The following is a 25,503-nucleotide window of genomic DNA, read 5'->3' on the forward strand; positions in this document are numbered from 1 at the left end:
ATTGCAATGAGGTTTAATTGAGTGTGAACCTAAGGCATAGTGAGGCAATGAAATGGTTAATGATTCACTTTTCAAGAGTGCCTGCTTCCCTTGACTCTTCCATTTCTTAATGTGGTAAGTGGAGGGAAAAGAAGTGAAAACAGTATCTGTACATCTTTTGTACCAGGAAAAAAAAAGAACAAAAACAAGTGCCTTTAAACCACAACTGATATTTAAAAGCATGGTGTCCCAAACCTTTAGCACTGACTTAGAAAACAGACATCCTCTTGGCCTTTCAAAAGGGAGAGAAAATGAGTCACAAATGATCTTTACCTCCTATGGCAGTACCCTGCAAACACAACCCTGTCTTCTGTTCTTTGCACTCATAGTGATATGTTAGAAATTTAAATATTATGCTCTTGAAATATAATAGAATTGTATCCATACAAACTGTCTAGACAGGGCAGGGACTGTGTCTGTTTAATTTCACTTTACATAGCAGGGAGCAGCCTTGCACAAATAAATGCTCTTGATGATAATGTTGATGTTAGTACAAGCAGGTGGCCAAAATTGGGGGAAGAAAGCTTGTTACTTCAACATTAGCACTTTATGGTGCATGCATGTAACACTTAAGTGTTTAATAAAATTTATAAACAGCTGGCTATTTTTTAAATAATAAATGATTTCAGCACATTTTATGTTTCTTAATATTGCCCTATTAAATTTGTTTACATGAGGGAAGAAATATCAATCCACCTATTCAGAAGGTGGGCAAGACCCCCTATGCCACTTTCCTAGTGTCTAAAATGTGCATGCATTCCAATGGCTTCATTTGTTAAAGAGGAATAATTAAACATCCTGTCAAAGAGGAAACCAAGATTTAAATTCCTAAAAATGGTTTAGAAATAGAATTGGCATCTCTATAATAAAAAGGATGGCATTTCTTCCATTTCCAATGTGTTTTTCAGTCTGTCAAAAAATGCTAATGTGGCCCTGTCCCTCTACAGAGTAGATTTTAGTAGATGAAAATAGACAATGAAAAATGCATAATAAATAAGTAAATCAAATACTGCACTCAAAGATGAGTGAGTCGTGTAAACAAAATGAAAACTGAGGTAGTGGGAGTGGGGTGTAACCAGTAACAGGAGTGGGGTGCAATTTTACATAGAGCGGACAGAATATCCTTCATTTAGAAGGTGGTGTTTGAGGTAAAACTTGATAAGGTGACATTTCTTACAATGGAGACAAAAGAATTCTAAACAGTGGAAGCAGCATATGTGTCCTAAAGTAAGAGAGTACTTGAATTCATGAGGTGTCAAGAGTCCAGTGGGAGCAGACCCAACTGAGCAAGGGCTGCAGTAATTCTCAGACCAAAAAGACAAAGGAGCTCCTTCCTTCTGAGACGAGGATTGGCTTTTGATCTGAGTGGGGAGCCAGCTCCTGGGTTGAAACAGCAGTGAAGTAGCATGATCTATCTGCTTAATTCTTCAATAAGATCATTCTGCTTCATGGGCCAAAGTGTCGAGAAGAGCAGAGAAGGAAGGGAACCCATCACAGGACTTGCATGAGACATGATGGCTTGGACTCAATTGTAGACAGATTCAAGCACTTCTGCATGACAGTCAACACTTCTTTAGTTTTCACATTGGGACAACCAGATCAGCAGCAGCAGCAGCAGCAGCAGCAGCATGGAGAACTTTCTGAAGTGCAAATTCCCACACCTCACCAGAAAACTACTGAGTCAGAAACTCTGGAGGGAGGTTGCCATTTTGTTTAATAAGCCTTCAGGTGATTTTCACGTGTGCTTAAGCTTCAGCACCATAGATTTAAGGTATTGGGACATGAAAAGGGTGACATGAACACTGACTGGACGGAGATAGCTGTGATGGTGGAGGATCGGATTTGGTGTGACTCTAGGGACATTAGGGGTTTAGATTACAACGCAGTGAGTTTGGGATGTCTTAGACACACAGGTGGTAGTAAGCAGTTGTATGTATATGGAATTAAAGAGAAGTGGCCTGACTTGGAAATAGGACTTGTAAAATACGAATTGTCTTGCTAAGAACAAAATATCACAGTGGATTGGATCATGTTGGTAGGTATTTACTGTTTAATTATTTCCTCCCAACTTTCAATACAAAGAAAGAAAGAAAGAAAAGAAAAGAAAGAAAGAAAGAAAGAAAGAAAAGAAAAGAAAGAAAGAAAGCCAAGTAATTAAAAGGCCAAGCTATATGGCCGAGGAATGCAGCTTCTATGTAGCACACTGAGGCAGTGAGCACATCAAAGTGTATTACAGGTCCTCCATCAAGTCATTGGTAGAGGAATTGTTTGTGTCTCTCCTTTTCTGCTTTAACATCAATAATGTAAGGGTGCCTGTTATTTACAGGGGGAAAGTTAGAACTGATGTGCCTTCTACAGTTCTCAAGTAGCTGGTAGATGTCTACAGTTCTCTCTGTAAGAGGTGGTCCTGTATTGGAGGATAGGGTATACACCTAACAGTTCTGATGCAATTTTCTTTCATAGTGACTTTTGTGCAGAATAAATGATTACCATATGAAGTTTAGAAGAACAGCCGTAACAGAGAAAATTAAATGAGATGAAAAGGTTTTTTTAAAAATGACTGTAGTATATGATCATGAGGATGTAATTTCCAGTTTTTTTTATGATTATTTCAAGTATTACCATTGAACATAAATAAAAGCATGGTACCTGGGTCTGGAGAGATGGTTCAGTAGTTAAGAGCACTGGCTGTTCGTCTAGAAGACCAGAGTTTAATTACGGTTACCTACATAGTGGCTCTCAAGCTTGTGTAACTGTAGTTCCAGGGGCACTGATACTTCCCACAGGCACCAGGTATGAATGTGATGCACACACAAGTGGGCAAAGCATCCACACACATAAAATAAATGGCCTTTACAACCCATAGTGACAGGCTAGTTATACGATTGCATTCAAAAGCAACAACCAGGTACTTAGAAGCAGAGGTAAAGCAGATGGATGGCCATCAGGAAGAAAATGCGTTCTTTACAAAGAATGCATGTAAAAGCCAGTCATGGTGATGCACACCCAGCATGGGGGAGGTGGAGGCAGGAAGGTCTGGGGTTCAACATCCTCAGCTACAAATGATAAAGTTGAGGCCAGTTTGGGCTATATGACACCCTATCAAAATTTCAGTGATTAAATAAATAAATTGAAGATAAAATAGTACTACTCCTACTGACCTCCAAATCTGCGTATTTTTTAAAAATCTATTTTAAGGCCTTTCATATGTGTCACCTTAGCTGCTGAGATAGAATCAGTGTATATGGTCTGAAAGGCTGGCCCTCTTCTGTCCTATGGTGTAATCTGATCCTTGAATCGATATCAGGGGACATCTGGGATCCATAGTATCTTTCCCACAGAGTAGTTGATTAACTAGAGAATGTTTTGAAGTGGGTCCATATATGACAGAGCCCCATGGGCTGTATGAATTATGGGAGCAAAAAAGGTCAGATTTCATTTTTGTGTTCTTAAAGGACACAGCTCCGACATGGCTAAGATTAAGTGCTTAGACACTGGGTAGAAAAAAAGCATTATAATAAGTGGCTAACTACAGTAATTTGCAGGATCATTTATTACAAAACTAAAAAATATTTTCACAGATGCACTAAGTTCCTAGCCCAAGAACCTGACGCAGGGCCTCTACAGGTGTGTTAGAGTTTCAGGGTGCTGTGAGATTTTCCCCTTTCACTTTTCCTTTGCCTTGCTCTATTTCTACTTGATGGTACTTCTAAAGCCAGTGGGGAACAGGAAGGGCAGGATCTGTATCCACTTCCTGTGTCCCCCATTAGTTTTATCAGGGTTTTTGTTTTGTTTTGTTTGTCAGTAAGGAGTAGGTTGTGTTTGATCCAGTCACTGACTTCCTGTGGTTTTGTCTTCCATGCAGAAGTATATAAATCATAATTTGTTTTTTGCTTTTATTTTAAATATCTCATTAAAAGACTATTATTTCTACCTTCAATGCTTTATGAGAGCTGTGTGGGTTCTGTACCTTCTGAATTACTTATACCCAGAGAAAAATGACCTTCTGGCTCAAAACTGTGCGTTGTGCTAAAGAGCGCCGCCCCAAATGTTGATGTCTCAAAGGTGATATCGAAGAAAAGGTCTCACATGGTATAAAGCACTTAGGCCATTCATTTATGAATCTGACTTGGGAAATACACTTTTTTAAGACACTAAAGTATAATTAAAAACTAAAATCTCTGCAGATGGTAGCTCTCTACAGGATCACAGCTATTATTACTACTGTGTTGGTGGTGGTGGTGATACTGTTCATTAGGGCATGTGTGGGACAAGAGGCTACAGGAACTTTCTCTGAGCTTCCTCCAGAGGTTCAATGAATATCCTGAATGACACGTGAGATGTTTTTAGTTCAAACAAAGTCTTTTGCCAAGTCCTTCTTCCCTTAATATTTACGTATGTGTACTTCAAGAGAAATTCAATTCATATGTTTTTGAACCATTTACACTTAAGTCATCAGCATGTTATTTTGTAAGAGCTATTAGATGTCCAAGGAGCTTTCTTGGCCTGTTTTATAATTCCTCTTCAGTCCTTTTCTTAAAACCGGAAGTTGCATTTTGCCAAGTACAAATAAACTCAAATAGTCAGAAGGCTCAAGTTCAGTTTCCAGCTCCGAACTCCAGGTCAAGAGCATCCATGATTTCACAAAATTTATTCTCACAACTCTACAAAACTTTCCATGGAGAAAAACAAAGGTGCTAAAAGTGTCTAAAAGTATTCATATTCATTATTACTGTCAGGAGTACATTTAAAGTTGTAGAAAGAAATCATAAAGTGCACCAGGGGTATTCGTGGAACCAGTACATGCAGGTGAGTACACATTTGCCCTTCAGTTCTCTACAGTATGTCTGAATATGGTCACTAGTTTTATCACAGAAAACATCTTTACCTTGTTTTTCCATCATTTTCCTTTTTTTTACCACTTTGAGTCTTCAACATTTTAGGAAACACGTGAACATAGTTTGTCAGGCAGAAGGAAATGAAAAGTCTGTAGGAGTTCTTGGGGTTGGAAAAATGCAGAAAACTAACTGTGCTTCATACTAGTGCATCTCTTAAGTATGTGTCAATCTCCTCACCTGGCAAGATGATTAACTCTGCCCTTGGAATTCCCTTCTAAGCCCACTCTCCTCTGTTCATAGAATAGAGGCAAAGATAGTTAGGAGAAGGGCTTGGGACTGTTAAAGCAACTTCCTTAATGTTCTGTGTCAATGAACCTGCTTTAGTATTTCTGTGCTACAAAGTAAGCAAGGGGATGCTAAAATGGCAGGTGTCATATAACATACTTGATTTAAATTTTCTTAATTAGACGATCTGTTTAGGTAGGTTTTCTTGTTAACGGTCCCAGAGGAACTTGTGGACCATGTAAAGCCTGGCTTATTCAACCTGCTGGCATGGGAAAGAAACAGCTTGAGGGAGACTCTAAGAAGCCCAGCAAGGAGATTTAGAGAAACAATGGGAAGAACTTGGACTGAAGTTAGTAGAAAGGTTGGCTTAGGGCAGAAGTTAACAGATGAGGCCTAAACAAATGTTGGTAGAATTTCTAAAGCAGGCAAGAGGTAACGTGACCTTTAGAACATGGATCTACAAAGAGCCTCGTTGAGTCAGCTGATCAGCACTTTTCTCTCAGAAGTTAAGATCGGAAACAGGCTGGTGTTAGAACACTGGTGCACACTCTGTAGCTTTGCACAGTGCAATTTGCATTTCTTAAGATAAACCAATAAATGTAGTACACAGTATGTACCTATACCATACATTCCTTCGTTTATGATTCTTTTCCTAGGTTAGACTGTGTCCTCACACTTACGATTCTTTTCCTAGGTTAGACTGTGTCCTCACACTTACGATTCTCTTCCTAGGTTAGACTGTGCCCTCACACTTAACAAGTTAACCAGCCCCATCACTGCAAAAGGCAGGAAACTTCTCTGGTGATACTTAAAGTCATTTGGGCCTTGTTGGGTACTTACGTATAGATTATATTTTATATAAATTATACTTTCTCTTACCACTGTCTTTCACTCTCAATAAACAAATATACTAATAAGAAAATATATTTTACATTTTTGCATTGAATCTTGAGCCTAGATTTGTAAGCCAGAAAAAAAAAAGCTCTTTACAAAAATAAAATAATTAAAAAATAAAAACAAAAAGAAAACCCTTTATTCTTCAGTTTGTTTGGGTCCAAATAACTTAACAGAGTAACAGAAAATCAAATTAGGACACTATCAAAAATCCAGCCTAAAGTAAAAGTACTATCTCCCTTTGTGGATTAGTATTTATAGTTTTAATTAAAGCATAGCATTTCCTTCCTTCCCTTTCTTCCCTCCAACCTCTTTCATGTCCTGTCTCTCAAGTCCCTCTCATGTCCCCCGTCACTCCCCGCCAAACTCATGGCCTCTTTTTATTATTGTTGATGATTATTCTTATCATTAGTAGCAGTGTTAGATATGTGTAAAGGTCATTCCCTGTCCGGTGGGTGGGTCTGAGTTCCATATCCTGTGGGTCAGTCCAGGTGCTGCTTGCTTCCGGATGGGACCTCAAGATCAAAGGTCCTGAGGGTTGGTTTCTTCCTAAGAGGGCCCTAGAGCACTTTAGGGTGAGGCCCATCGCCTGGGCTCTTGGCCAGGTTCTGGGCTTGCAGCAGAGCGAGCAGGCAGATGTTTGAAGGCCAGTAGCCGGCAGGTCTGTGAGACCAGGCCCAGTGAGACCAGGCCAGTGGCTGTGATGGAGCAGGCCCTACTGCTGCCTGGCCACTGGGCATCTAGTGGCGGTTCCCTCCCCAGGGATAAATGCAGTCTCAGACAGTCATAGTGGAGGAACAGTGAGCAAGAGAACATGCATGAGCACTAGCACTTGAGGGACCCCCCCAGCAAGCCAGCCTGCCTTTATTTATAAACCTTGGAAAGTGGGGAGGGGTTTTGGGGTGTATGTGTCTGACTCACTAGGGCTAAGGGTGCCAGGACATTTAATCTACATACAGTAGGTACAGTACCTCGTTTATGGGCAAGGAGAAAACTATGCTTAACGATCCAATGTGTGAGAAGGTGATTTTTAGGTACAATTCAAGGTTATTTGCTGGAGGCTAGGATCTCAGCATAGGGGTGACGTATTTCTAGGAATTCCCTGTGCTTGTTGCAACTTCATCCAGTAGAGACCCACACGTAAATATATGAATGTACCTGCTAAATCAGCTTAGTGTTTATTGTGTGCATATGAGTTCAGGGCTGACTACGTGGCATTAGATAACCATTTAGGAGGCCAGTCTCTGAGCAAGACTAATTTTCCTTCTCTTAGAAGTCACTAGCAGCTCTATGGGTAGGGGTCCTTTGAGACTTTCCCTTCCACCTTAACATAGGTATTGGTGTCATCTTTAATCAGATCTTATTTAGAAAGCCATATTGTTGAGATATTATGGATGTAGCTTCCTTGTCATTTCTAAAGATACAATCTTGAAGCAGACTTCCTGGTTCTCTGGATCTCACAGTCCTTCTGATTGTGATGTTTCCTGAGCTTTAGGTGCAGGAGTTGTGTTGGAGCTGTACCCACCTAAGTACTGGGTACCCCATAATCAATTGAGCTACTAGTATTCTGTGATAGTAACCATATGCTACAAAGAAAAGTTTCTTGATTGAGGGCTTAAAGCTACACCTACCTATATGTATAAAATAGGTTTTAGAATACAGTTAGGAATTGCACTGATCTGATAAAGTGAAAAGAATTGGTTCTCCTCTAAGATCTGCAAGGCTGCTACCCCTTGGTAGTTGGCTAGATTTCCATTAACATACATAATTTCCCTCCTGTTGAGCAGGCCTTAAGTCTAATTAGACAACTGTTGGTTACCATCAAGATACGAATGCCAGTATTGTACCTTTAGAAAGGTCTTGTCATGTTGGCCGTGGTTGTGATTCATAGAAATCACAGCTGAGTGGGGCAATTCATAGCTTCCCTCCTTTGTCAGCTTTCATAACATCTTCTGTTCCTGTGAAAACTAAACTTCAGGAGGGAGGCTTTGCAGGTGAGACTCAATTTGAGTCTTCTGAGGTGTGTGGTGTCTTCAGCAATGGGAACTTACCCTTTAGGTGGCCACCAAGGGCAATAGCAAAGGCCTATATTTTTTTTGTGTGAATCTCTTGTATTCTGCTAACCAACATCTCAAAAGGAGGTTTCACATGCTTGGTATTAGGGTTTTTATTAGATAGTCTATGACTCTTGTGGAGAGCACTGTCATTCTAAGTGTTATAACACAATTTCAAATACATATATATGTATATGTATATATATATATGCACACACATTCACATATGTACATGTACATTCATATATATATACACATACATACATACATACTTACATACATTACAAGTAATTTCCAGTAAATATAAGTGATATGACTAATTGAGGCTTTTTCAGACATCCTTAGTGTTAATTGTCCCTTTTTCTTCTACTGTACTGATCTCCTTCCCCATCCACGCTTAAAGACCACCCACCATTTCATCCTTTTAAAAAGCTTGATTGTATTTGCTCTCTGAGTTTTATCATCCCTTAGACAATAATCATTGCCAATTATAGTTCTATATTTTAAGTTTTCCCTTATGAAATACACATTTAGGGGATTTTCTTTTTCATCAGCTTCAGTCAACATTATTTAAAATTTAAATTAATAGACTATCCTAATTCTCTGGTTCTTTTCATCAAATCAGCTCATTAAATGTTCAAAGTAATTACTACTGAATATCTCCCTTGTGCCAGTCAATAGCTGGCCTATGGTCATGAACTTCTCAATCAGCTTTGTGAGCTGAGTGTTCTATTGCCTCCATACACAGCATGGGAAGCCGGATGTAAGAAGTCTCTCTGCCACACATCCATCTGTGGAGAACATCCATGCCCTCTTCTTTTTGCCTCACTGCCTGAGCCTAAAGCAATTCATATAGAAAGGATGGCTTCTCTTCTCTGTTCCCCATATTAATTTTAGAAGCTATGAAACCTGAATTTTAGAAAACAGGCCACAAGTGACACCACATGTTCCTTAAATAAAATTCTCAGAGCTCTTTTCCACTAGCTATAAAACAAAGGCCCAACACAGGTTTAGGTTGGTGTGATGGTTCACATCCATAGTCTTTAATACTCAAGAGGCTGAGGCAGAGGGAGCACAAGTTCCAGACCAGCTTGGGCTACAAAGTGAAAAGCAAGGGCTGCCTTGATAATCAATCAGTAAATCAATCAATCAATCAATAATCAATCAATAAACTTTAAAGTCTAGGTGGGGCTTGGTGGTTAAGAGCTCTGTTGCTTTTCCAGTAGACCTGGGTTCAATTTCTAGCAGCTTACAACCATCTGGGACTCCAGTGCCAGGGGATCCAGTACCCTCTTCTGGCCTCTGCAAGCACAAGACATGCACATGATGCACAGATAGACATGCAAGAAAAAATAACCAACCTCATAAAAGTTTTTAATGTAATGAACTAGCGCTATAGATCAACAACAAAACTCTTCTTTCTTGCCTAGGGCACATAAAACCATCACAACAATCCCCAGTATGACAAAAACCAAACAAAACATTGTCATACCTCTCACTTTCTGGGTGAAGAGAGACAAAAACACTTGCAGCTATCCAAAATTAGAAGCAATAGGAATGTCACAATGCTGAAGAGATCATGAGTGGGCAGCCATCTTTTGGAAAGTATTTCAAGATGGCTACTTTGCCCTTATGGCAACCCAAAGATTTATTTCCTGCTAGTTATTTTCTCATTTGGCTTCAATAAGAAAAATCTATCAAAGTTGCATATCTCTCAGATCTTTATATTTTAAGGACCCAAATAATCATATAACCGCTAAAGAGATACAGTGAGTCCATTTGTAATGATTAGGACATGTATTTTGTTTTCTATGACCTTCACAGACTATACAGCTGTTCCACATTTCTTTTTTTTTTTTAAGATTTATTTATTTATTTATTATTATGTATACAGTTCTCTGGCTGCACATACACCTGCAGGCCAGAAGAGGGCATCTGATCACATTACAGATAGTTGTAAGCCACCATGTAGTGGCTGGGGAACTCAGGACCTCTGGAGGAGCAGTCAATGCCCTTAACCTCTGAGCCATCTCTCCAGCCTCCTGTTCCAAATTTCTAATTGGAACTATTCTCATAATGTGTACTTGTACCCTCTCCCCCTCTTTTCCAGGACTGCCCACCAGAAGCAGGTGATTTCCGAGCTCAGCAGTGTTCCGCTCATAATGATGTCAAGTACCATGGCCAGTTTTATGAATGGCTTCCTGTGTCTAATGACCCGGACAACCCATGTTCACTCAAGTGCCAAGCCAGAGGAACCAGCCTGGTTGTGGAACTAGCCCCGAAGGTCTTAGACGGCACACGATGCCATACAGAATCATTGGATATGTGTATCAGCGGCCTATGCCAAGTAAGTGCTGAAGTCTGGCCATGAGATTGGGCCAGAGCTCTTGTGCCTGCACGTAAATAAGTTTCTCGGAGTTACTCCTGGAGTTTATAAAGAGTTGAAGATTATAATTTAAGGAAATGGTGTGGGTATTGTATTCCATGCTGGTGTTAAGGAAATACAGGCTGTAGTTCAGTTGGTTGGTTGGTTGGTTGGTTTGCTTGTTTGCTTGTTTTTTCATTCCTTGGATGATACTTGAGTGGGAGAGAATAAAAATAATTGAATATTGTACTTCGATAATGAATTTTGAAATTACATATAGCTCAAATGTTCCTGAAAATTGGTAAGAGGTGGATGAAGAAAGGGCAGGAGGGAAGAACTGTGTGTGTACTTGTGTGTATGCATGTATGTGACAGAGAAAGAGACAGACAGACAGACGAACGGACAGACACAGAGAGAGGTATGTTATGCATGTTTTCAGGCATTCGTTTTCATCTATATAGAATTTCAGAGTGGCTCAGTTAGGAGAACGCACCTCCTTACCGCCTGCAACTATATTGAATATTCACACAAATTGTATCAAGAAGCAAAGCCTGCCATTTAACAGCTAGGCTAGGTTTCAGACAGGTAACCCTTGAAATCCAAGGACATATAAAATGGATTGATTTCTGATATCAACTCATCAGTGTATTTGAAGACTCAGTAAGCAACAACATGTTAGTTGCTGGTCATGACATTGTTGGTCTGCTTGCCGGGACCTTGTCTTCCTCATTTCCAGGCTCAGCTTTTGGAATGTGAAGAGCCACCTACATTTTAGAGTGAGCAGGTTCTCTGATTACTATTAGTCAGTCACCATGTTCTTTTATGTATCACGGTACAGACAACAAGAACATTTGCCTCAAGTGAGAAGACATTGATCGAGTCTGAATCTATGATATAAAAACATATAATGTGATGAAAGTATGAATGATTCAGTGATTTGTTTTAAATTTACATTTATTTAAAACAAGTCTATATATTGATTTATAAGAAAAAAATACTGTGTAAACTGTTATGAGATCTAAGACAAGGTTTTATGCGTGAGACGAGGAACCAGATGCACTTCTTTCTTCATACGGGTTAGAACGGTGAAGCTGGAAGAGGCGTGTTCAGACGGTTTCAGATAGGAGAAGGGAGAAGAGATACATACAGCAGACATGTCTTTGTATCTTAGATGTATGAATTCCAGGTGGAAATGTGAACATAGGGTTTTACTGTTCTCAAGATTGCAAGGGTCTTAGACAGTAGCCGCATACCCGTAAGAACAACACATGTAGAACATTATTTGTGGTATTTTACAACTACTGGCAAAATTATTTGTGATTTTTAAAAAATAAATAGTCCCACTGAGCCCGGAGAGATGGCTGGCCCAGTGAGTAAGAGCATGCCTTTCTTTTTCAGAGGACCCAACTTCCTTTCCAGCACCATGTCAGGAGATTCACAACTACTATTATCTCTACTTCCAGAGAATCCCACACCCTCCTCTGGCTTTCACCTGCACACACATAACATATGCTCACACAGATACACTCACAGATGCTCACACAAAATACAAATAAAATTTTCAGTATACTGCCATTAAGAACTCTTGATTTATTGAAGTGGAATTATGAAATATTTCAGGAATAGTAAGTAATGGAAATAAACATATGGAAAAGACTGCACTGCAATGTCTGGGAGTTATGGTCCCTTGTCTGTATACACTGCGTGAGTGCTTGTAAATAGAAATGTAAGGACTAGAAAATCTGCACAATCATGTGACAATTACATCATGTCAGAAACGGGACTAAACTCCTGATCTTCTATTATCCGTGTCAGTGTTTCTATAATACTACATTTTCAAGGGAACCAAAATCCACAAGTCAGGTCAGCAAATTAGGGTGGCGTTGTTGCATGATAGTTCAAGCTGGCCTGCTCTCTCCCTGGGTGCTTCCTGCCAGCCCGCCTCATGTACCTTGGTAACTAAAAGAAAATCCTAACTCAGCAGGTGAAAAAAAAAATAAAATAAACTCTACGTGATAAATATGGAGAAATAGTGCTCTGTTGTGACTATTAAGCATGCACATGCCTCTTTAATTTAGATTCACACAGTTGTGGTTTGTTTCACGTGGGAGTAGATGTAAAAGATAGCATTGTTTAAAACAGTGGTCCTCAACCTTCCAGATGCTGTGACCCTTTAATACAGTTCCTCACGTTGTGGTGACCCCCCCAGCCATAAAATTATTTTTGTTGCTACTTCATGCCTGTAACTTTGCTACTGTTATGAATCGTAATGTAAATATCTGTGTTTTCCAAAGGTCTTAGGTGACCTCTGGGTCACAATCTGCAGGTTGAGCACCACGGGTTTAAAATAAATGTGGTCCATACATAGAAATTACAACTGAATATTATGGATTTATTTCTTGTGTAAGGGGCAAGGGCATGGTGAGGTAAGGAAATCTCAGATTTCATTAGAACTCTAAAAAAGCAGAATTATTTGGCTGGAGAGAGAGTGGGTCACAGGTTGAAAGTGAACAACAACAAAAAAAGGTGCTTTTATAAATAATCATGAAGTCTGACATGGCAGATAGGACTACAATAAACAGTAAATGAAAGACTTTAAAATAGAAAGACAGACTCAAAAATCTTCTTTAAAAAGATCATTATACTCAATTATAAGGAGTCCTGGGACAGAGAGCCAGCTCTATTGGAGGGTCCTGTGCCACCTAAGGGGGCTGAAGCATCAGCCCCGCCCTGGGTAATGACAACCAGAACAGGAAGGAAATGAAACAAATAAATCACACCCAAGCACACCAAAACTACAACTTAATGTGGATTCATAAAGGGTGTAAGCTTGGCTCCCTCTTCCTACAGCATCACAGGTGTGTTTCAGTCAAGCCAACCTAGAGAACAAGTTACAGTCTTGGCAACAGACTGGGTTGTTTAGGGGTTTTCATGGGACCTCTTTGGCCAACAACTCAATTATGTATCACCCAGTCCCAGTAATGGAAGCTTTATTTGGTGATGGCCAGTTGGGGCTCTCTCTCCCCCATTATTTAGTAATTCATTTAGATCTCTCTCATATATGTATATATTTTAGAAAGTTTCTACTGTATTAGGTTTCCATACCACCCTAAAATGCCCCTTAATTTTAGTTGTTCCTCCTACTCCAAAGCCCCCTCCAATCCACCCATAACTATCTATTCTCTTACCTTTTCCTAGGGAGAGCAATCTGCCTCCCCAAATCCCTTACTCTGTACCTAACTACTGTGGTCCTGTGGGTTATAGGCTGGTTATCATTGATTTAAAAGCTAATAACCACATATAAGTGAATACACCATATTTGACTCTCTTAGTTTTGGTTACCTCTCTCGGTATGATTTTTTTTCTAGTTTCACCCAATTTACTTGAAAAATTTGTGATTTTATTTTTTTTAACAGCTTGAGTAACACTCCATGGTGTAAATGTACCACATTTTCTGTATCCATTCTTCTGTTGAGGTTGTTTCCAATTTCTAGCTAGTATAAATGGAGCAACAACGAACATAGTTGAGCAATTGTTTCTGTAATAGGATGAAGCATCTTTGGGAAACATTCCCAAGAGTTGCACAGCTGGATCTTGAGGTAGATTGATCTTTCCAAGGAAATACCACAAGTTTCCATACTGTCTGTTTACACCGCACCAGCCATGGAGGTGTGTTCTTCTTACTCCTCCTCCTCAGCAGCATGAGCTGTTACTTCCTTTACTGATCTTAGCCATTCTGCCAGATATAAGATGAAATAACAAAGTGGTTTTAATTTTCATTTCCCTGATGACTAATCATGTTAAGCATTTCTTTAACTGGTTCTAAACCATTTGAGATTCCTCTTTTGTGACCTCTCTGTTTCCATCTGTGTCTCATTTCTTAATTAGGTTATTTGTTTAATTTATATCCAGTGTTTTGAGTTTTTTTATATATGTGGGCTATTATCCCTCTATTGGATGTGTAATTATAAGAATCTTTTCCTATTCTGTAGACTGCCTCTTGGACTGAGGTGTCCTTTGCTATACAGAAGTTTTTCAGTTTCATGAGGTTCCATTCATTAATTATTGGTATTAATGCTTGTGCTAATGGTATTCTGTTCAGATAGTCTTTTCCTGCGCTAATAAGTCACAGGCTATTCCATACATAGTCTATCAGATTTTGGTCTGAGGTCTTTGATCCACTTGGAATTTAGTTTTGTGAAGGGTGATACAGATCTATTTGGATTTTTCTACATATAGCTGTCCAGTTTGGCCACTTTTTTTTTTTAATGCTGTCTTTTTTTCCAGTATGTATTTCTGGCTTCTTTTTTTAATTAGGTTGTCATAAGTGTAGGGATTTATATTTGAGTTTTCTATTTGATTCCATAGATTAAAATGTCTGTTTTTCTGCCAATACCATGCTGTTATTACTGCTATAGCTCTGCAGTGCAACATGAAGTCAGGGATAATGATATGTCCCACAATTCTTTTATTATTTGAAATTGTTTTAGCTATCCAGGGTTGTGTGTGTGTGTGTGTGTGTGTGTGTGTGTGTGTGTGTGTGTGTGTGTGTCCACATGAAACTGAAAATTATCCTTTCAAGGTCTGTGAAAAACTGTGTTGGAATTTTGATGAGGATTACACTGAGACTCTATATTGGTTTTGGTAGGCTAGCCATTTATACTATATTAACCCTACTGGTTAACTAGCATAGGAGATCTTTCCATCTTCTTATAACTTCTTCAATTTCTTTTTTCAATGTCTTAAACTTTTTATCATACATGTCTTTCACTTCCTTAGTTAAAGTCACCCTAAGATATTTTATATTATTTGAGGCTGTTGTGAATGGTGTTGTTTCCCTGGTTTCTTTCTCAGCACATTTGCCATTGGATTATAGGATGGCTACTTATTTACATGAGCTAATTTTGTATCCAGTCGCTTTGCTAAAAGTATTTATAAGCTCTAGGAGTTTCCTGATAGAATTTTTAGGGTCACATATCTCCCATCGTATCATCTGTGATTAAAGATACATTGGCTTCTTCTTCCATTCTCATTTATAGCCCCCTGATCTTATTGTCCTATTGCTCTAGCTAATGTTGAATACGTATGGAGAGAGTGGACAGCCCTGCCTTGTTTCTGTTTTTAGCTGAATTTCCCTGAGTTTCTACCATTTAACTTTATGACAGCTATGAGCTTGCCATAAACTGCCCTCTAATATGTTAAGGCATGTCCTTTGTATCCCTAACTTTTTCAAGGCTTTTATTATGAAATTGTTTGAATTTTTGTCAAAGGCCTTTTCTGCATCTAATGAGATGATTATGTGATGTTTTTTTCTTTCAGTTTGTTTATATGGTTGATTACATTAATCAGTTTATGTATGTTGAATCACCCTTGAATCTTTGGGGTAAAATCTATTTGATTATGGTAGATTTTTTTTATGTGCTCTTGGATTCAATTTGCAAGTATTTTATTGAGAGGTTTTGCATCTATGTTCATTAGGAAAATTGGTCTGTAATTCTTTTTCTTTGTTAGTTCTTTACATGGTTTGGGTGTCAGGGTAATCATGGCCTCAATAAAAAATTGGACAGTGTTGCTTATGTTTCTATTTTGTGGAATAATTTGAGTAGCATTGGCATTATATCTTCTTTGAATGTCTGCTAGAATTCTGTGCTAATCTTTCTGGCTCTCGGGTATTTTTGGTTGAGAGACTTTTATTTATTGCTTCTTTTTCACTGGGGGTTATTGGTTTGTTTAGATTGCTTATCTGACCTTAATTTAACTTTGATAAGTGTATGTACTGAAAAAGTTATCTCTTTCTTTTAGAATTGCCAATTTGGTAGAGTACAAGTACTTAAAGTTAAGAACCTCTGGATTTCCATGGCTTCTGTAGTTATGGTCTCTTGTCATTTTTAATTTTGTTAATTTGCATATTGTCTCTGCCTTTTAGCTAATTTGGATAAGGGCTTGTCAATTTTATTGATATTCCCAAAGAATCAACTCTGTTTCATTAATTTTTTGTTGTTGTTGTTGTTTCTCTTTTTATTGACTTCAACCCTGAGTTTAATTATTTCTTGCTGTCTACTTCTGTGATGTCTTCTTTTTGTTCAAGAACTTCCAGTTGGGCTGATACACTACTAGTATGAAATCTCCATTTTTTTTCATGTAGACACTAGTGGTATGCACTTGCCTCTTAGAATACCCTTCATTGTGTCCCATAAATTTGCATGCATTGAGTATTCATTTTCATTCAATTCTAGAAAATCTTTAATTCTTTATTTCTGGCTTGACCCATTTTTTTTTCATTCAGTGGTGAGTTGTTCAATTTCTATGATTTTCTAATCTTTATATTGTTACTTTTGTTGTTGATATTCAGTTTTAATGTATGGTAGTCAGATAGGATGCAGAGTGTTATTTTTTTATATATGTTGAGATTTGCTTGGTGTCTGACTATGTGGTCAATTTGGGCAAAAGTTCCATGAGGTGCTAAAATGAATGTATATTTTTTTTAATTTGGGTTAAATGTTTTGTAAATATCTGTTCTTTCTATTTGCTATTTAATGTCAGTTAGCTCCAGGATTTCTGTGTTCAAATTTTTGTCTGGATGACCTATCTATTGATGAGAGTAGAGTATTGAAATCTTTCACTATCAGCCTGTGTGGGTCAGTGTGTGATTTAAGCTGTAGTAATCTTTCTTTTTTGAACTTGTGTCCCCTTAGGTTTGGTGTATAGATGTTAAGAACTGCAATATCCTCTTGGTGAATTTTTTATTTGATAAGTATGTAGTATTCTATATCTCTTCTGATTAATTTTGTTTTGATGTCTATTTTGTCAGATATTAAAATGGCCACACCAGCTTGCTTTTTAGTTTCGTTTGCTTGGAATATATATTTTCCATCCTTTTACCCTAAGGTGATGTGTTGATGTTAAGGTGGGGTTCTTGGATTCAACAGAAGGATGACTCCTGTTTTCCCATCCATTCTGCTAGTCTGTGACATGTCATTTCATTGGGTAATTGAGTCCATTGATGTTGATCTTTATCATGAGCAGTGTTTGTTGATTCCTGTTATTTGGGGGATGATGGTGGTGGTAGTGGTAGTCATGGCAGCAGTGGCGGCAGCAGCAGTGTGTGTGTGTGTGTGTGTGTGTGTGTGTGTGTGTGTGTGTGTGTCCCTTCTTTTGATTCCCTAATCTGAAGTTATTCTCTGTGCTTTCTTAGACATAGTTAATCTCTTTAGGTTTGATTTTTCCTTCTAGTGACTTCTGTATGTCTAGATTTGTTGACTGTTGTTGTTTAAGTTTGATTTTATCAGGGAGTGTTTTATTTTCCCTATCTATGGTAATTGAAAGTTTTTCTGGGTATAAGAGTCTGAGCTGGCATTTGTGGTTTCTTAGACTTTGCAACACATAAGTCCAGGCTCATCTGGCTTTTAGAAACTCTATTGGGAAGTCAGGTGTAACTTTAATAGGTTGATATGTTACCTGGGTTTTTTTTTTCTTTTAGAGATCTTAATATTTTTTTCTTTGTTGTGTACATTTAGTGTTTTAATTATTATGTGCTAAGGGGAATTCCTTTTTGGGTCTAGTCTATTTGGTGTCCTGTATGCTTCTTGTACCTTGATAGGTAGCTCCTTCTTTAAATTAAGAAAATTTTGTTGAAAATATTTTCTGTGCCTTGGACCTGGATTTCTACTCCTTTCTCCATTCCAATTATTCTTGGATATGATCTTTTTATAGTGTCCTAGATTTCCTATATATTTTATGCCAGGAAATGTTTTTTAGATTTAACATTTTCTTTGATCAAGTTATCCATTTTTTTAATCATGTCTTTGATGCCTGAGATTCTCTCTTTCATCTCTTGTGTTCTTTTGTAAAGGCTTGACTCTGAGATTCCTGTTGAAGTTGCTAAATTTTTCATTTCCAGGTATTACTCAATTTAAGTTTTCTTTATTGATTCTATTTCCACTTGCAGGTCTTGAGCTGTTTTACTCATTTCCTTCTACTGTTTGTGTTTTCATAGATTTCCTTAAGGGATTTATTCATTTCCTCTTTAATGACCTCTATCATATCCATAAGGGCTGTGTCACAGTCTTGCTTTGGTGCTTTGGCTATGTTTCAATAATCAGAGCCTAGTAGGGCAGGATTGCTGGGCTCAGGTAAAGACATACTGTCTTGGATGTTATTGTGTTTTTACACTGGTGTTTTGGCATCTGGGTTTGGGGAGATTGTAATTCAAGGTGCTCATATCCGGTCTTGCCTTTGTTTGGTGCGTGTGTTGTTGCTCATTTTCTGTTGCTCTCTCTGGTTCTTAGGAGAGTGTCGTGGCTATGTATTTTCTGGTAAGACATTCTTCTGGAATCCTGATAGGTGTGATACTGGGCTTTCATGTAAAATAGGTTTCTAGGTATTGGAAGCTGACACTTAGGAGTGGGGGTGGCCTGCAGGGGAGCTGATGGGGTCCATGGAGGGAGGAAAGCAGGGTCTTCTATGTCCCCTAAGGATGGGAACAAAGAGTGTGAAAGAATATAATGTAGAGGAAGGAGAGGTGACGATCTGTGCTTAGGCTGCTTGCTTCCCTGGCTACAACGTGCTGTATGTCCCCAGGTATGCCTGTTGGAATTGGGGCTGGTATAAAGCAAGGAGTGAGGGGAGGACATTTGCTGGGAAGATCCATGTGATCCACTGCAGATGGGAGCAGGGTGGAGCAAAGAGACTGCAGCAGGTGCTCTGCCGCTGAACTGGGCATGAGACCCGGAGGTTTGATTTGGAGGCCAGTGAAGATCTTCAGTTAGCTTGCCTGCTTCCCTATCCAGACTGGGTTGTGGGCTCCCAGAGACTGTGTGCTGGAGTTGGGGGCTGGGGTAAAGCATTCAGTGGGAGGAATGAAGTGAGGGGGTGGTCTAGCTTGTTTGTTTTCTTTTTTTAAAATTTTTTATTAATTAATTCTTTTTTTACAGTTTTTTTATTAATTTATTCATATTACATCTCAGTTGTTAGCCCATCCCTTGTATCCTCCCATTCCTCCCTTCCTCCCGGTTCCCCCCTACTCCCTTCCCCTATGTCTGTGTCTGAGGGGGAGCTCCTCCCCCTGTATATGCTCATAGGGTATCAAGTCTCTCCTTGGTGACCTATTATCTTCCTCTGAGTGCCACCAGGTGTCTCCATCCAAGGGAAATGGTCAAATATGGGGCACCAGAGTTTGTGTGAAAGTCAGATCTCCTTCTCTACTTAACGGTGGAGAACGTCCTGTCCATTGGCTAGGTCTGGGTAGGGGTTCAAAGTTTACTGCCTATATTTTCCTTGGCTGTTGCCATAGTTTGCGGAGAACCCCAGGGCCCAGACCTGCCTATTTTCTAAGGAGAGACAAGAAGGGGGTGGATCTGGGTGGGAGGGGAGGTGGGGGGGAACAGGAAGGAGTAGGGGAAATGTTAGTCAAAGTATATACTGTATGGAAAAAAATCTATTTTCAATAAAATAAAAACCATTAGCCTCAGTTTCTTTGCAGTAGGAGAATGATTGTCACTGGTAAGATTGTCATGGAGATGAAGTGACCGACTGTGTGTAGAGTGCTCATCCTGGGCTTAGTAAGTAGCAGCTGTTAGTACTAACAGTCCCCAAGATCCTTCCTGTCTTTGCCTTTTTTTTCTCCTTGTGGCCCTGTGGAGTGCATGGTGCCATATGTTTATGCATATCACAAGGGACACTGGCTCCCCGGGTGAACAAACCTTCCGATTTCCTGTTTCTAGCCATCTTTAGCTAACAGTTCCACGTTATCCCATTATCCGCTCCAGCTCCGGGGCAGTGACTTGTGTCCTGTGTAAAGGTAATTAACCATCACAAACAGGATCAGCTCTATTAGTGCTGCTGTAAGTAGCTGATTTTCATTATCCAAATACCCACATTTATACATGTTGTAAAGCACAAAGCCAGTTTGTGTTGTAAAGAGCAGCATACGTTTACAGATAGAATGTGGGTTGCCATTAAAAATAATGTCAAGGGTATTTTGAAAGAAAATAGGAATGAAAATGATTTTAGTTTTATAATTAATGGGATTCAGCAGCTGACACCTACTATGCATATATCGAAAGAACAAATATGACCACAGACAAACCTTTTATATTGAACTCATGTACTTACAGTATTAGCTGATGCTGTTTGAGAAAACAAAGCATACCAAAAATGAGGAGACTGCCTTTCAAGCCATGCCTTTGATAGAGTTTTTCAGTGAGTGGTACAATAGAGAAGTAAACAGAAAGTGAGGCTGCGGAGGCTTTCTGTCTACTTCTCCATGGCAGCATTAAAGGGAGCAGACTTCCACCAGAGAAGTTCTTTTCATATTTAATAATTCCTGGGGTGAGCAGTTGGAAGTGAATTAAATGGAATGATTATTTCTCCATCTCCGTCTGTGACCTGAGCCACTCGTATCAAATGTCCTCCGGTTAGTCCAAAGGTGGTGACGTCAATATGATGAGCTGGCCATTTCTCCCATGTTTTATAACCGAATTCCACATGGAAGCATCCTGTTGCAGGGTCTGTTTTTCTCCCCTTTGCCCGATACAGTAAAGATAAAGAAAACTGCTAATGACTAGTTGAATCTAGCTACTGTACCTGGACTTTTTGTTTCTTGTAAGGCTTTGCTATGGGTTAGTTAATGAGAAGGCAAAGCTGAACTAAATCTGTTCCCAGGAGTGGATGGATTTGTAGACTCTATAATTTGACTTTTATTTATTCACTTATCAAAATTTTGATTTTGATGTGTTTGTGTTTAATAATGTGATAGGTACCAGAAGTATTTAAACAGGCAGAAAAGTAAAGAGCAGTCCCACTGGCCCAGAAGTTACATTCTGCAGGGGAAGAGTGCTTAACTGTTCCCTGTTCACCTCACTGTAATTTGGGTCCTCTTTGTAACTATGGGATTGACTTTATTTCTCACCTTCTTGAACCATTCAGCTACTCTCCTTTACCTTAGTCTTTAGTCAAAGACCATCCCAATTTCTTTTCTGTTCATGAGCATCATGTTTTCTTACTAGCTCTGTGTATTATTAGTATGTTATTAACTTAGTTCTAGTCTGTAAGAATGTGAGATGCCATAGGCCATTTTTTTTTCACACATGCTACCTCTCTGTGTGGGTCACATGACCTGGTCTCACAGAAAGACCAGTTTTTACATGATTTATTTATTTATTATTTATTTATTTATTTAGCTTTATATCCTGGTCATAGTCCCACCCCTCCTCACTTCCCAGTCCCAACCTCCTTCCCTCTTCCCCCTCCCCTATTCCTCAGAAAAGGGGAGCCCCTTCCCACCCACCCCAGCTCATCAAGTCACATCAGGACTGAGCATGTCCTCTTCCCTTATGACCTGGCAAGGCAGTCCTGCAAGGGGGAAGTGATCAAAATGCTCATAACAGAGTCCATCTCAGGGACAGCCTCCACTCCCTTTAATGTAGGACCCACATGAAGTCTGAGCTGCCCATCAGCTACATCTGTACAGGGGGCCTAGGTCCAGTCCATGCATAGCCCTTGGTATATGCTTCAGTCTCAGCACGCAGCTTCGGGCCCTGGTTAGTTGGTCTTCTTGTGGAGCCCCTGTCTCCTTCAGGTCCTTTTTTGTCCTTCCTCCCACTTTCCACAAGACTCCCTATTCATTGTCCAGCATTTGCCTCTGAGTCTCAGCATCTGTTTCTATCTGTTGATGGGTGGACCCTGTCAGGGGACAACTCAACTAGGCTCCTGTCTGAAAGCATAGCAGAGTATCATTAATAGTGTCAGGGGATGGCTCTCTCCCATGCGGTGGGTCTCAGGTTGGACCTGTCATCAGTTGGATATTTCCTCAATCTCTGCTCTATCTTTATCCCTATACATATTGTAGGCAGGGTAAATTTGGGGTCAAAGTTTTTGTGGGTGGGTTGGTGTTCCCATCCCTTTATTGGGAGATTTGTCCAATTAGAGGGTACCCAGGATGTCTTTCTCAACAGTGTGACTTAAAACCAAAGGAATTTATTCTCTCATATTTCTGGAAACTAAAAATCTGAAACCAAAATATCATTAGTCCATACCTTTCCAAGGTTCTGTGTAGGGTGGAATGTGGTACATAGAAATCTTCATCTGCTACCTGAAGTTATGCTCAAAGAAATAGGTGACCAAAAAGCCAAACTAGTGTCTAGAATTGAAGGAATTGAGAAGGCAGAAGACAAAACAGGTTGTTACGACCTTGTTTGTGAAGCCATTTTAAACAAATTTGATGTTTTGCTGTATTGAAGGTGACACAATTGAATTAAAATAATCTGAGTGGAAAAAAAGATAGGATGAAATGTGCACTTTAGAAAGAGTCTTCCATGTGTAGAGAGGCTGTGGATGGGAATAAGGCAAAAACTAGTAGTAGAGTTAAAAGAAAAGAAGAGGTTTCTGAGGTCAGATCAGGAGACCTGATGGTTGGTTAATTGTAGTATAAGAGAGAAAAGGAGAGATTTGCAGCCAAGTTTTCTGTCTTTCACAAAGTATGATGCAGCCATTCTGTTGCATGTAATAGGACTATGTGACAATGACTGAGGGGTGATACAAGAATTTTGTGTTTTCTGCAAGGTCCGCTACACAATCCTCAGTGAATCTGCATCTCGTCTACTTCTATCTTCACTTGTCTTTTTAGATTAAAAGTTTTTCATTGAGCTAACATAGTCATCTGCCTATTTATATATACTAAAAATGTGTTAAAGTAGACTTCTCTGTGATTGGGTACCAACCAGTTAGGTAACAAGTCAGCACCAACATTTGTTTTCTTTAGGAAACAGTAAAGTCAAAATAGTAGATAGTGTTTGAAGTTCACCGATGTATCTCCTGTTTTTGAAAATTAAACATATGGAGAACATTCCAGAGACTCAGTCATCTCTTAGTATCTATGTCTATCCAAATACCATTGCTATTTATGGAAAGGATTTCTTGCTTTCATCAGAATGATTTTTGCATCTAATTGCTCAATTTGTGGTGTGGATAGTACCTAAAGCTTCATAGAAAAGTTGTGGGGTTTTTTCAATATTAGGATTCTAGTGTGCCTCACATGCTAAACAAGTGCCCTGCCATTGGGCCATATCCCCAACCTCCTTAAATTTTTATTTTAAAACACAGATAGTCCCTTAACTTGCAATCTTCTTGCTTCTCTACCCCAAGTAACTAGAGCTAGGCTTACATCATCAAGCCCAGCTTTTTAAAATAGGGTCTTTCTACATCTGTGGTCTGTCTTGGAACTCTTTACATAGTCCAGGCTGGCCTTGAGCTCTGTGTCCTCTTCCCTTAGGAACCTAGGTGATGGACATGCACCACCAGCATATCCAACATAAAAAAACACGAAAATCATATCTATTTTGTTTATCCTTTCACCTTAAACATAGGCTAAGAAAACCTTAATTTTCTATTTTGTTTGCCCAAAGACAGTGAAGTGTGTAAGAAAGTAAATCTAATTTATAGAATATACAATTCAAATTTTATCATTTTAATGCTGCACATTCCACAGTGTGTGGCCATGCTTCCATTATGTTTTTGTTCTCATACTGTGACAGCATTTTATTTCTAGCCTATAATTGAGGGGAATTATGTCACAGGGCTATATAACTAGAAAAAGGCAATGCTAAAATCAGACTCTGTTGTTTCTGCTGCATGGCCTCCTCTCCCCTTGAGGGGACAAGTATTAATAACGAAGGACCCATCAATTAATAGAGATGAGAGCATCTTCTCTCAACTGGAGAGGCTCAGCTAAGATGCATTTTGTGTTCCATTAAATGAATGTTTTCCTCTGATCTGTCAGCTTTCTTCATTCATTCTTTGATGCTTTGTTTGATGAATTACCCTTTGGGCAACTTGAAACACCAAATATATTAAATGCTACCTGATCACCTTTAAAAGTTTTAGCACTGTTAGTGACAACACTAACTCCAAGAATTTGGCCATCTCTAAGAAACTCACTTTTGGTCCCAGTTTTGATTTTGTAGATCTCTGAGTCTATGTCCAGCCTTGATAATTCACTAAAAATGCAAAAAGAACCCATAGAAGCTTTTTATCCTTGTGGTTGTAGTTTATTACAAGGCATTGCTGACAATCCAAGGAAAAAGTTGCATAGAATAGGGTCCAGGAGAAACTCAAATACCACCGTGCCTTTTCTCAATAGGACAGTGCAGGTAACTCTCCTCCTGGTAACAGTGTCTGACAGTATTCATGGAACAGTGACATCCAGGGAAATGTACCACAGTTCATTTCTGTAGCTCTTGCTGAGGCTTGGTGCAGCGACATGGTGGACCGCCTGTGTGGCAGCCCTTGGTTTTCAAAACCTCCAGAGATCAACTTGACATCATGTGGCCCAACGCTCCCACAAATCCCATTGTGAGAATAGAGAATGGCACATTCCGAGTCCCCAGACAAAGGCATTCTTACTAGTCATGGTATTACAGAAGCTTGAAGATTACCTCCCAAGACCAGAGGGCAAAGGGCAGACCTCTTCTTGCATATTTACTACCTGGTGACACTTTGGCCCTATCTATTCATTCATTCATAAAGTATCTAGACATGAATAATGATCCCTCGGCTGTGTGCTAAAAATACAGCAGCCGGAAGGACTCAGACCTTTTTTCCCCCAAGGATCCCATCTCTGTATCTTACTATGGCATCCAAAGCTAATGGGAGTTTTCCCTTCCTCCCCTGCTTACTGTTTACGTTGATAATCACCTCACTGATGAGAATTCCATGAGAACTGGCTCCGAGAAGGTGCTACAGTGTGATGCAACTCCTTTGAAAGCAAATCTGGCAGCTCCTCCAAAAGATGACAAATAGAGCTATCCTATAACCCAGCAATTTCACTCCTACATATGACCCCAAAACAATGAAAGCACACATTCATAAGGTAGCCTATTCTCAAGTGTTTATAACAACAGCATTCAAGACAGCCAATAAGTGGAAACAACTACTGGAATGCACACCACCTGCTGAATGGATAAATAAATCTAATATCTTGTATGCTAATTTTGAAATGAAAAAATCAACATAAATTTCAAAATATCATAAT

General features: G+C 39.2%; 1 protein-coding gene across 6 annotated transcripts in view; it reads left to right on the plus strand.

Annotated features, from left to right (window-relative positions):
• Positions 1–25,503, plus strand: part of ADAMTSL1 (ADAMTS like 1) — an 888,380-nt gene that overhangs the window by 602,342 nt on the left and 260,535 nt on the right. For all 6 annotated transcript variants that reach the window (XM_084779022.1, XM_084779023.1, XM_084779024.1 and 3 more), the window contains exon 5: positions 10,221–10,457. In XM_084779022.1, the coding sequence (XP_084635148.1) occupies positions 10,221–10,457 (237 nt within the window). The remainder of the gene's footprint in view (positions 1–10,220; positions 10,458–25,503) is intronic.

The sequence above is a fragment of the Acomys minous genome (genome assembly GCF_964271855.1).
Source record: "Acomys minous genome assembly, chromosome: 1".
In the NCBI taxonomy this organism is placed as follows: domain Eukaryota; kingdom Metazoa; phylum Chordata; class Mammalia; order Rodentia; family Muridae; genus Acomys; species Acomys minous.